The sequence below is a fragment of the Neomonachus schauinslandi genome, chromosome 16 (assembly GCF_002201575.2).
Source record: "Neomonachus schauinslandi chromosome 16, ASM220157v2, whole genome shotgun sequence".
Classification (NCBI taxonomy): Eukaryota; Metazoa; Chordata; class Mammalia; order Carnivora; family Phocidae; genus Neomonachus; species Neomonachus schauinslandi.
Window position 1 is genome coordinate 3,536,594 of NC_058418.1, and position 12,187 is coordinate 3,548,780.

The 12,187-nt window shown below is 47.9% G+C and overlaps 1 protein-coding gene across 1 annotated transcript; it reads left to right on the forward strand.

Annotated features, from left to right (window-relative positions):
* The first annotated feature begins 997 nt into the window (after nt 1-997).
* Nucleotides 998-9,409, forward strand: TARM1 (T cell-interacting, activating receptor on myeloid cells 1). Its single transcript, XM_021689533.1, has 5 exons — nt 998-1,031; nt 6,920-6,955; nt 7,086-7,376; nt 7,651-7,947; nt 9,206-9,409. Exons 1-5 carry the CDS (start codon nt 998-1,000, stop codon nt 9,346-9,348), a joined length of 801 nt encoding a protein of 266 aa, XP_021545208.1. The 3' UTR covers nt 9,349-9,409.
* The last annotated feature ends 2,778 nt before the right edge of the window (nt 9,410-12,187 follow it).

The following is a 12,187-nucleotide window of genomic DNA, read 5'->3' on the forward strand; positions in this document are numbered from 1 at the left end:
TGGACTAAGAAACCCCAGCCAAGGATCTGTTTTGGGTTTCCCGAAGCTGAGGGGCTTTGCGAGTGACTCCTGACCCAAGACAGAAAGTCCATCTAGGAAGTTGTGTGAAAGGAGAGAGATCTTTTTGCCTGGGATACACACTCTCAGTTTAATGCTAGACAGCTGCTATATTGTATTCTTCTCCTGCAACACACAATATTTGGGTTCTACAAGTCTGCTTTAGCAATTGAACCTCACTAGCACAGTTAGTAAAAGAACTATTTGGTGGGGTGCCTGCCTGGCTCAGTCGGTAGAGCATGCGACTCCTGATCTCGGGGTTGTGAGTTTGAGACCCACAATGGACATAGTTTACTTAAAAAAAAAAAAAAAAGGAACTATTTGGCTGTAGTCCTTAGCTCTTAAGACAGTGGGCAATGTTGGGGTGTCTGGGTGGTTCAGTCGGTGAAGCATCTGCCCTCAGCTCAGGTCATGATCCCAGGGTCAGGAGGGAGCCTGCTTCTCCCTCTTCCTCTGCCCTTCCCCGCCATGCTCTCTCTCGCTCACTCGCTCAGTCACTCGCTCGCTGTCTCAAATAAGTAAATAAAATCTAAAAAAAAAAAAAAGACAGTGGGCAATGTCTAGCAACCTGAGTGTCTGTCCAGGATTTTCCAATATTCTCAACAGTGAAGTACCTTCATCTCCTCGGAGGAACCCTTCAGGCTCAAGCCTCAGGCATTTGGAGGGGGCGGGGGTCCACATGTTTGATGCCGGAAACCTGAGACAGATGAGGACTTTCTGTGAGCCAAGTCTTTGACGCTCAGTGCGTAAGGAGTATGTTGCAATCAGCAGCACCAACGTTTTCAGAATGCGGTGTGGAAGAAGGAACTGAAAAGTCAGAAAAATCATTACTTCCCACACTCTAGATACAGGGCAAGGCGTGGCCACCCCAGTTCCTTGCTCACCTGCAGACGGCACAACCCAAGAAAGGTGCTGGAGAGGCTGACAGTGACATGCTGCCATGATCCCTAAGCTACTGTCACTCCTCTGTCTCAGTAAGTGTCCCAGAGCAACATGGTGGGACCATAGAAAACAACAGAATTGGTAAGAGGTTTGGACTGCGGATGGAAAGAGAAAACATAACATTGGCTTTGGTTTAATGAGTGCATACTATGTATCAGAAATCTCGCTGAGTACAATGCATACGTTACCTCTAAACCAATGCATTGGAAATTTCAATTACTCTTGTTCCGAGTTCTTGATTTCTGCTGAATGCCTTTGCTACCTGTACTTTATTGGTTTAATGGGTTTTGCTTTTAATATAGACTCAGCCTTTTTTGCTTAAAGAAAACTGCTTACAATACAAACTCTCCATACCATGAATAAAAATCCAGGTCAAATACAAGAACTATAAAGTAAATGCAGTGATAAAGAGACAATGTTAGGATATTGTAACTATACACTGGTCCCCGTCAAGCTTCTGAGCCTGAGACCTGCTAGTTCTTTGCTATAAAGGCAATTAGCCACGGGACACCTGGGTGGCTCAGCCGGTTAAGCGTCTGCCTTTGGCTCAGGTCATGATCCCAGGGTCCCGGGATCGAGTCCCGCATCAGGCTTCCTGCTCAGCAGGGAGCCTGCTTCTCCCTCTCTCACTCCCCCTGCTTGTGTTCCCTCTCTCGCTGTGTCTGTCTGTCAAATAAATAAATAAAATCTTAAAATAAAATAAAATAATAAAGGAAATTAGCCACAATCCACAACATCAGAGACTAGCTTCAATAAGCTTTCTTGGTGACATAATCAGAAACTCTACAGGAGTGCTTACTGCATGCAATCATGTAGTGCTTTTTAAAAAAAGATTTATTTGAGAGACAGAGAGCGTGCTTGTGTAAGAGTGGAGGGGAGAGGGGCACCTGGGTGGCTCAGTCGTTAAGCGTCTGCCTTCAGCTCAGGTCATGATCCCAGGGTCCTGGGATCGAGCCCCGCATCAGACTCCCTGCTCAGTGGGAAGCCTGCTTCTCCCTCTCCCGCTCCCCCTGCTTGTGTTCCCTCTCTCGCTGTGCCTCTCTCTGTCAAATAAATAAATAAAATCTTTAAAAAAAAAAAAAAAGAGTGGAGAGGAGAGGGAGAGAGAGAGAGAGAATCTCAAGCGGGCTCCACCCTGAGCACAGAGCGCCACACAGGGCTCGATTCCACAACCCTGAGATCACGACCTGAGCTGAAACTAAGAGTTGGACGCTTAACTGTGCCACCCAGGTGCCCCCATGTCGTGCTTTGGTTGTCCTTTCTTCCACCTAAAATCATCACACATAACACAGATGGGATGTATTCCACATTTGGGAAATACCACTCTGATCCACCCCCCTCAAAAAAAAAAACAAAAAAACAAAACCGCAAGGGAGAATGAGGTCCACTTTTATAGAGGAGGAATCGAATTTGAGTCTGCAAAGTGAAGAGATTTGCCTCGGACTGCACAGGTTTACCACCTGTGTCAATCTCAAAGGGAAGCCAAATCTCAACCCAGACTGCCGAGCTCCAAAAACGTTTCCACTCAGCCACGATGTTAAATTAAGAGGGACACATCCACAGGGTCCAGCGTATGGAGCACTCTAGGCATGTCTGAAAGGATTCTGGGGTTGGGAAAAGCCTGAGGAGGTAGACAGGAGTGGTTCAGAATGCTAGACTTGTACCTCAGAATGAACTGGTTTCCAGAAACCAACAAAGCTCGATATCCACAAAACGTCAGGGGAGGAGGACTCGCCTCCACGTGGCCCTCTGCACTCGGCTTCCTGTTACCGCCATGGTTCTCTGATCCCAAGACTTCAGGCTCCTCCCCAGAGCACCCCTAACATCAGAGGCTTGCCTTGGGAAGACACACCTGTTTGTGTCTAGAAAGAACACAGGACTGAGTTCTGAGGACTCTGCTCCTGCACACAGTCCTTGTGGGGCCTTGGGGAACGTGTGTCCGTAGTTACAAGTTCCCTCGTCTTTCAGAATTACTTTCATAATCAGGTTCAAGCGTGCGTGGCCAGTCCATGCTCAAAAAATGATCTTTTTATGTTTATTATTCCTTGCATCATTCATTCCCCTCTGGCTGAGTTAGGCACTGATTCCACTTAGCATCCCTTCCAGAGATCTTCCCTGGGCACGTGGATGAGATTTTCATTCCTTTTTATGGCTGAGTACTCTTCTGCTTATGTATGGATCACGTTTTGTTTATCCACCCACCTGTTGGTGGTCGCCTGGCTTGTTTCCACCTTTTGAAGGTTCCTGATCTTCCTCACGTCAGTGAGATTACCCTTTTCCTTAAAAAAAAAAAAAAAAATTTATTTGTCAGAGAGAGCGTGCGAGCACAAGCAGGGGCGAGATGCAGGCAGAGGGAGAAGCAGATTCCCCGCTGAGCCGGAATCCCAATGCTGGACTCGATCCCAGGACCCTGGGATCATGACCTGAGCCGAAGGCAGACGCTTAAATGACTGAGCCACCCAGGCGCCCCAGATTAACCTTCTCTTTTTGTGTTTGTCTTTGAGAGATAGTGAGTCTCTCCTAGTGGATTTCCTGTTCCCCCCTAAGCAACGAGGCCTCTGAGCAGCGTCCTGCTGAAGACTGAGATGAGATCCCATGAGATGTGCTGGGGCCTGTGAGCGGGAGATAAGTCCCATGTGACCTGAGGGTGTGTCCCGCTGCTGTCTACCAAGCTCTGCAAAGCCCTCAAGCCCCTTCGAGCTACCGGAGCACAGGCCACTGAAGGAGTTAGACCCGCGTTTCTAAAAGATTTTTTTTTTTTACCCCATGTGGACCAGTTTTGTGTCTTAGCAGTGAAAAGGGGACATCACCAGGTCTTTGTGCTGAAAATGCCTCCCTACCACCACAGTTCTCTGATCCCAAGAGGTCAGGCTGCCCCACAGAGTGTTCTTTACATCACCTCCTACATCCCTCACAACACCTCCCTCAAAGGCCTTGGGACCGGAGTGTCTGGGGGAGTGCAGGAGAGGGCTGATGAAGGAGGGGTTTGGGGTTGCAAAAGCTCCGAACTTTCATAGGCCCCAGAATGCCCCGTGAGCCAAGAGAGTGCCCACACAGACTTCTCAGTCCTGATCACAAGTCCCTCGTGAGGTGTTCCATGCTATCGAGAATTTATTTTCAGACTCCCACTTTCTCTGGGCATCTCACATAGCCCAGAGACTTTCTGAGCCCCCAGACTTTACAGGCTCTTGCAGGGAAGTCCTTGAGCTCTTGCCCTTCACTTTGCTCTTCACTGCAACACGAGGCTGCTATTCACGGATGGTCTCACCTGCTATGCAGAGAGAAGTGACTCCTACTTTCCACTCAGTGTGGTCAGTCAAGAGGGAACAGGCTCTGTGCTGCGGGTTCCTCTCCCTCTTTGCCAAGCACAGCAGGATGAACAAAGATCTGGGCTCCCAGGACTTTGGTGCTCAGAGACCAGGCTCAGTGCAGAGCTCAGGTCATGCTGCTTCCCAGGCAGGGGGACTTCTAATGCATTCGGGTGTCCACAGACGTGTGCTCTGACCACCTTTCTCCTTTTTCCATTCTCTGTGGATTCAATGACTGAGAGTTTTCAATACCTTAAACACATCCATTGTGCTCCCTATTTTATTGTGGTAAAATATATGTAAATAACATTTACCCTCTTAACTCTATCTAGTACAGTGGCATTTAAATGCATTCACAATGATGTGCAGCCTTCACCCAAAACCTTTTCATCATCCCCAACACAAACCCTGTACTCATTAATCAATAAATATTTTTCCTCTCTTTTTCCCCAGTCCCCTGATAACCTCTATTCTACGTTCTGTCTGCATGAATTTGCCTATTCTAGGTACTTCGTGTAAGTGGAATCATACAATATTTGTCCTTCTGTGTTTGCTTAATTTCACACAGAAAAATGTTTTCCAAGTCCACTCGTTCTGTAGCATCTGTCAGAATTCCATTCCTTTTTTTTTTTTTAAGGTTTTATTCATTTATTTGACAGAGAGAGACACAGCGAGAGAGGGAACACAAGCAGGGGGAGTGGGAGAGGGAGAAGCAGGCTCTCTGCTGAGCAGGGAGCCCGATGTGGGGCTCGAACCCAGGACCCTGGGATCATGACCTGAGCCGAAGGCAGACGCCCAACGACTGAGCCACCCAGGGGCCCCTCCATTCCTTTTTATGCAAGAATAGTATTCCCCTGTCTACAGAGACCACATACCTGGTCTCTATCCATGTATCCTCTAGTGGACGCTTGGGTCTTTTCACCTTTTAGCTATTTATCACTTTTCTTTTCCAAAACATGGAGTGTAATATTTTTGACTGGCCTATGCAATTTTAGCGCAAGGGCCTGGTAACTTCACCCCTTTTCACTACTAAGACACAAAACTGTTTCACACAGGCAAAAAAAAAAAGAGTAAAGTTCTTAGAAACACAGATCCAACCAGTATCTATGGAATTAGAGCAATCTCTCTCTCCCAATAAATTCTGTAAACAGGCTTGATGTTATTTTTAAAGAGATCTTAGAACTCAGGCAAGCTGTAACCACCACATTTGGGTAATAATGGCAGGATGTCTGTGTTGGTCAGAGACGCATATTACCACTATCATCACTTGCAAGTTTCTTTCCACGCCACCAGATTTCGAATATCTATGCTGCGGTCTTGAGAAATGTTTTTCTAGGTTTGGTTACTCAGCTGAATACTTGTATCACCCGGGAGATTTCAAAAGTTTGGTGCCTGAGCCCTATCCCAAGTGATTGTGATTCAAGGCTTTTGTGGTTTGGTCTGTGCCCTAGGATCTTTAACTGCCCCCACCCCCTAGGAAAGCTAAATGTGAAGCCAAGGCTAAGAACAACTGAGCTGTAGTACCCTACAGATGGACCCAGGTGTGGGACAAGGGAGGAGGTAGGTTTTCCCCTTTCTGGGATATGCATGTGGATTCTTTGAGGCTTATTTTAGAGGACCAAGCAGTAACCTCTGTCCTAGTTGGAATACCAAAAGACGAAAAGACATTATGGCAAAGATGGGATCAGAAAGTCATCAGATTAAAGGCCGAGGTTGACTTAACTAGCCTTGTCCAGGGACAGAGCTCGCTCCATCTTTGAGCCAGTCCTGACTCACAAGTGGACATGGGTGACCGGGTGAGGTCTGGAAATGGAGCTGGCCTGGTGGGAGGAGGATGGGGAAGTTAGGGTGAGGTTGCATCTTTCCACGTCCTTGTAAAAGCTGAGCTGTGATTACGTGGGGCATCTCGTCAGCCGGGCAGTGTGCATTTGTTGAGGTCCTCCTATGTGCCAGGACCTGCACAGACAGTGGGGATGCTGAGATGAAGAACACAGTCTCTGCCTTCGACTGCTCACAGGTCGTGGCATCCTGTGTCTCCGCGGTATGAGGTCCATAGCTTCTGAGCTCTCTCAGTTACAAACTAAGGGTATCCATCTTAGTTTATGTCACTCAAAGCACCAAGCAGCCTTCAGCAGGAGGGTTCTTCTGGTAGAGGCGAGACTGTCAGCAGACCCTCGGGTCCACCCAGGGTCTCAAATAACTTCAGAGGTGGGCTAGGGTCGCATTTAAGTCCTGTGCTCCCACAACATCTGGCTCATGGTTCCTGCCTTCTACCCCCAGGGTGAGGTGGGGGGTCCACAGATGATAATGCCAGCCTGACAGAAATGCAAGACTGAGAGTGGTTCAGGACAGAAGCTGAGAAGAGAGGGGCTTGTGGACATTGGGGAACCAGGCCAGGTCCTGGGGCTGTGGGAGGAGTGAGCTGCACAGGAGACCTTCTGGGAGAGTGGGGAAGGAGCCCAGAGCAGAGCTGTAGTCACAGTCCAGGTGGGGAAATGAGAAGCCCCAGATGCATGACCTCCAGGGTCCGTGCTCAGCAGCAGCCCCCGGGGAGACCGCTTGGGACGGGGCTCCAGGTGGATGCTCATGTCTCATGGACGGTTCTCTTGCAGGGCTGTGTGCTGGCCAAGGAAGCAGGACAACTGATGGTGAGTTCCTTCAGTCAGACCCTCCCTCCCCTTCACTCCAAACTCCCTGTGTCCCTTCTCTTTCCTTCAAGGGGTTTCCTGAGAGCAGACAAGGGCACCAAATCCCATCCCCAAATCTGCTTCCTTCCAGAGTCCCTTCCCAAGCCCTCCCTCAGGGCCTGGCCCAGCTCGGTGGTGTCTCGCAAGAGTAATGTGACGCTGCAATGCTGGACTTCTACCAAGAATGTCAACTTTGTTCTCAGAAAGGGAAAAAATATCTTGCAGTCTGTGCAATCATGGGCTTCCACAGAGGGCCTGGCTGAATTTCACTTCACTGACCTAAACACCAACAATGCTGGAGAGTACACCTGTGAGTACTACAGACTAGGGAGCCCGTACATAAGTTCACAGCCCAGTGACATCCTCCTACTGCTGGTGACAGGTGAGGAGGTGCCTCGGAGGGACATAGGGTCTTGCAGGGACAGGTGTGGGGGAGGGAGGGAACAAGGGGAGATGGAGAAACACAGAACAGACTGACCTGGCTCAGCTTCATCCAGGGCTTGCTGGGGAAATCTTCCCACAGTCAGAGTGGAAAGAGGGTGAGACCAGGGATCTGTCATTTCCCCCCCTTGGCGGGAACCCCTGCCGGGAGAACGAGGGAGGGTGGGGGACCCCGGGCTGCTCCCCATGACCTTGGAGCCCTCCTTTTCTTCCAGGAGATTTACCAAAACCTTCCCTCCAAGCCCACCAAAGGGGTGAGGTGACCGCAGGAGACACTGTGACCCTGCAGTGCCAGAGGCCAGACAATATTTTCGTGCCTGTAATGTTCGCTCTACTGAAGGCGGGAGCAGCAGGGCCCATACAGGTCCAGAGTCCTGCAGGGAAGGAGGCGGATTTCTCCCTCCGGACTGTGACAATCAGTGATGCGGGGAACTACAGCTGTGTGTACTTTCTGGTGAAGGCTCCTTTCCTGACCTCACAGCCTAGTGATCATCTTGAGATCCGGGTGACAGGTGAAGTTTTGCATGATTCTTAGGACATTTTAAAAATTTAATTAATTCATTAATTAGTTTGTTTTTATTTTGGCTATTTATTTTCTTTCTCCTGTTTTGTTGACCTATAACTGGCTTATAACACTGTATTAGTTTAAGGTGTGCGTCTTTTTTTTTTTTTTTAACTGGAGAGCATTTCTTCTCTTTCTGATTCCTGTTTCTCCTTCACTTTCCTGAGCATCTCCTTTTTAAATCTCTCCTTTCCTACTTTCTAGTCTTTGGCGTTTGTTGCTTTGCATTCTTGGAGAATGTCTCAGGCTGTTCTTCCAAACGATCCATTCCGCCACCACCAGAGCCCCTCCTGCCACCCTGGGCGTCACTTAGAGTTGTGGTGCATCCTGCTGATGGCAACTGCATGGCGGTACCTTTCTCACGCTTAGAACACGGTGCTCCCCCAGCTGCCTGCTTTTCTGGCATAGATGTGGGATCTTCTAAACTGATCTTCTTCTTGCTTCATTGGATGCTACACCCTGCTTCCTCGGTGGTGTAAAAGTTTGCGTGTGCGCTGTGGTCAGCGAACGTTCTGTAGTTGGAAAGCAAGGTCCGGGCAGGCGGTGCTGAGGGATGCAGAGGGCATCCTGGGCTTGGTGGGGTCATCACGGGTCTCTCCCCATGGACTCTGTCTCCAGGGAGCATTGTTGATGATGTCTTCAGACATGAACTCTGCACTCATGGCACGTGTGAGCTGGAAGTTTCAAGTGCAGGTTCTGTCTAGGAGCCAGGGCCAATGGCGAGCCCTAGCTCTTCTTGGGTGAAGCTGAAATGAAATGCATGGTGGTTCCGATGCTCAGCTACTAAGCTTGAATTTTCTGGAGCTCGCTGGCTGCACTGTCTTTGCTCTGAGGAGGGGAGCAGACGGAGCCCTGAACTACTTTCATTCTCCGTGCAGCACCTTTGGGTTTTGGGGTTGCTCCTAAGCCTGATTCCTACTACAAGGAAGGAGAAGGGGAAAGGGCAGTGTGGGAGGGTGGAAATGAGATGAAGAGCAAAGAAATGAAGGAAGAGCGGTAAGGCAGAGAGAATAGAAAGGAGACAAAGGAAGACCCACCACAACGCTCAGGAAATCCCACATGTGGTTTCAGTGATTACAACGTCAGTGAAGGTGCAGCTGACCACTGCCCAGGAAGCACAAGCAGGTGCAGGAGAGTCACATTGGGCAGATCCACGTGAGAAGGAGGGATGCTCCTTTCCGGCTGGTGCTCATCCTCTTCTTTCCCAGCTCCCCCAGATGCCACGTCGGGGGATTACACCATGGGCAACTTCATCCGACTGGGTCTGGCTGCCATAATGGTGGTGATTATGGGGGCTCTCGTGGTGGAAGCCTGGTGCAGCCAGAAGGAGTCTCCACGTGGATCCGTATGAAACACCTGAGCGCCTCTCTTGTTCATGGGCTGCTGTAGTGACATGGGGTTCTCTAAACACCAAACTCTCCCATGGGACTTCTTGTGTTTCTCAACATGGGCACAGATGGCATTTTTGGTGGGATATTTCACCATATGGGACCGTCCTGTTCATTGTGGGAACATTTAGCACCATTCCTCTTTCCCATTAAAGAGCAGTTGAAGCCCCAGTCATTGTGGAAGAAGATAACAAGCAATACACTGTACTTTTTCCAACACCCCTAGATATGGAGGATGGGAGTGGGGTGGTGTTGCCTTGGTGGAGAGCCTGTGTTAGGAGGGCAGGGAAATAATATTCTTCCTCTTCCTCCTTCTCCTGACCTCAGGTCTGTACTACCCACATGCCCCTGGCTGCCCAGGGAAGGATGAATGTTGGTAGACAGCCCTGCTGATTCTTAACAGTCCCATGGAACCTGCACTCTTAGCTCTATGAAGAACCACTTGAGGACAAGAGATGGCTTCCCTCCTGCTGTAGCTTCACCTGGGGCAGAGGACAGGCTGGACCATAAAGACACACCTAATAAATTTGGATGACTTGAAAAAATACTTAAAGCTTCAGAGTCAGGCTGGGTAACCTGTGTAGTAACTTCTGTAGGAACTGTTATTCCATTGAAAAGTGGGGAAAAACACTGCTTCCTGCATATTTATGATTGACTTCTCTCCATTCTCTATTTTGTGCTTCTGGACCAGCAATTAGTCAAGTATTTAAATTTCTGTATTTATCACACATGTCTTAAATTTTATTTCACATAGTCCCAACATTTTACCTAATTTGGGGAGACTTCCTCTCAGTTTCACAGCATCAAGTTGCTCCTGAGGTGCACCCAGCATGTCTTCATCTTCTGGTGCAGGTGTAAAATGTTATCCTCAATATTTTCATTTTCAAGATCTGTTGTTGTTTGTTAATAATCCTGTTCTTTTTCACAAATAGTCATTCTTATTCTAGAACTGTTATCTCCTCTCTTATAACCCGGGAAATACACTTATAAAAACCCAGTTCTGATCGGAGTAGAGTAGTAATGAGTAGTAAAACTCATGGTTCCTCCTGACAACAGACCCCTTTCATTGCTACTTGGTCAAGAGTGGTAAAAATGGACAGAACTCTGGATTTATGTGTGGCACATCAGACAGACACCAGCTGCTCAGTCTATAACCACCTCTTGCTGCAGTATCTGCCTTGGCCATGTATGGAAAAGCCTTCATGATGTTCCTGTTCCCTAATGTGTGACTGCCCACGTCTACTTTAGACTGTGTTTCCTCTTCAATCAGATCCTACTTTCATTCTGAACTCATTCGACTCACAGGAAGTTGCAAACTCAGTAGATACTTGCACCCTGCATCCATTTTCTCCAATGGTTCCATTGTAGGTCCATCACAATACCAAAACCAAAAAGTTGACCCTAGTACAGTGTGTAGGGTTCTATATAATTTTATCACATTTAGATTCAACTGGCCATGGGTATAATCAACATACTGGTGTAGTCTGTCACCATAAAGATGTTCCTCACGGTGTGCCTTACTGTCACACCCAATCTCTCTCCCCAACACCATTGCAACCACTGGCTTGTTCTCCATCTTTAAAATTCTGTCATTTTCTGAATGTTTTATGTCATATTATTTTCATTTCCTGAATGTGGGTGTGACACAAAAACCTGTGGGTCATATGAGAGGAAAGAAGGGAAAGGCTGGAGGAAAGAGGTCACTGCCCACACTGAGCTTCCCTCCATCCCATGGATGCAAAGCTGAAGAGGGGACCTTAGAGCAGGCTGCAGGGCCAGTATGACCCTGGAACTCCTTTCCCTCCTCTGCTTTGGTAAGCTCCTTAGGATGGTGTGCTGGGGTTCAAGATGAGGGTGGACTGACAGACTGAGAGATAGAAGAATACAAAAGAAATAACGTCAGTTTGGGGCGCCTGGGTGGCTCAGTTGGTTAAGCGACTGCCTTCGGCTCAGGTCATGATCCTGGAGTCCCTGGATCGAGTCCCGCATCGGGCTCCCTGCTCAGCAGGGAGCCTGCTTCTCCCTCGGACCCTCCCCCCTCTCATGTGTTCTCTGTCTCTCTCATTCTCTCTGTCTCAAATAAATAAATAAAATCTTTAAAAAAAGAAAAAAAAAAAAAAAAAAAAAGAAATAACGTCAGTTTGTATTTACTGATGGCTTCACACACGTCAGGACCCACGCTGGAGGCTTTACATCCATCCACCGCTCAAGTTTTTGCCAATATTCAAATATGTACATTCCACATTTGTGATGGTATGCTATGCCTACACCACCTTTACTTAATATATTATTTACTGACAGTGAGTCAATATTTTTCTTTAAATAAAGGTATTTATTTGAAAATGGAAACTACTTAGCAATAATTTAACAATGCAGTGTCACCTACCTGAAAAAGGAGAATTAATACAAATATATAATACTACGGAAAGGCAGAAAATGTTAGGACATTATAGCCTTATGCTGTTTTCAGGTTTCTGAGCCCATGGCTGACCACTTCCTAGCTATAAAGGGCGATGAGCCAGAGATAAAGTTGTTCTAAAGTACGTCAAAATGATCTTCTCTCCTTGATGTAATCAGAAAGGTTTGATTGAAAGGGTAATAACTTTTTGATGCTGTGATCAAAGCTATAGGATACTGTGTCACTGTGTTGCCTAAAATCATCTCCTTGAGCACCTGTGGTTCATATTCCAACCTGTGGGAAATACCACTCTGACCCTTGCAAACAGTCCTGCATGGTGGGAATTAGGCCCACAGGGTTAAATGAGGACGCTGAGATTGACAGCTGAGGGTTCCTGCGCAGGG

Excerpts from the sequence above, each read along its gene's own strand:
- TARM1 (XM_021689533.1), top strand. The coding sequence starts at position 998 with ATGATCCCTAAGCTACTGTCACTCCTCTGTCTCA. Across the intron at positions 6,956-7,085 it reads AGGAAGCAGGACAACTGATG|AGTCCCTTCCCAAGCCCTCC; the intron begins GTGAGTTCCTTC and ends GCTTCCTTCCAG. Across the intron at positions 7,377-7,650 it reads CCTCCTACTGCTGGTGACAG|GAGATTTACCAAAACCTTCC; the intron begins GTGAGGAGGTGC and ends CTTTTCTTCCAG.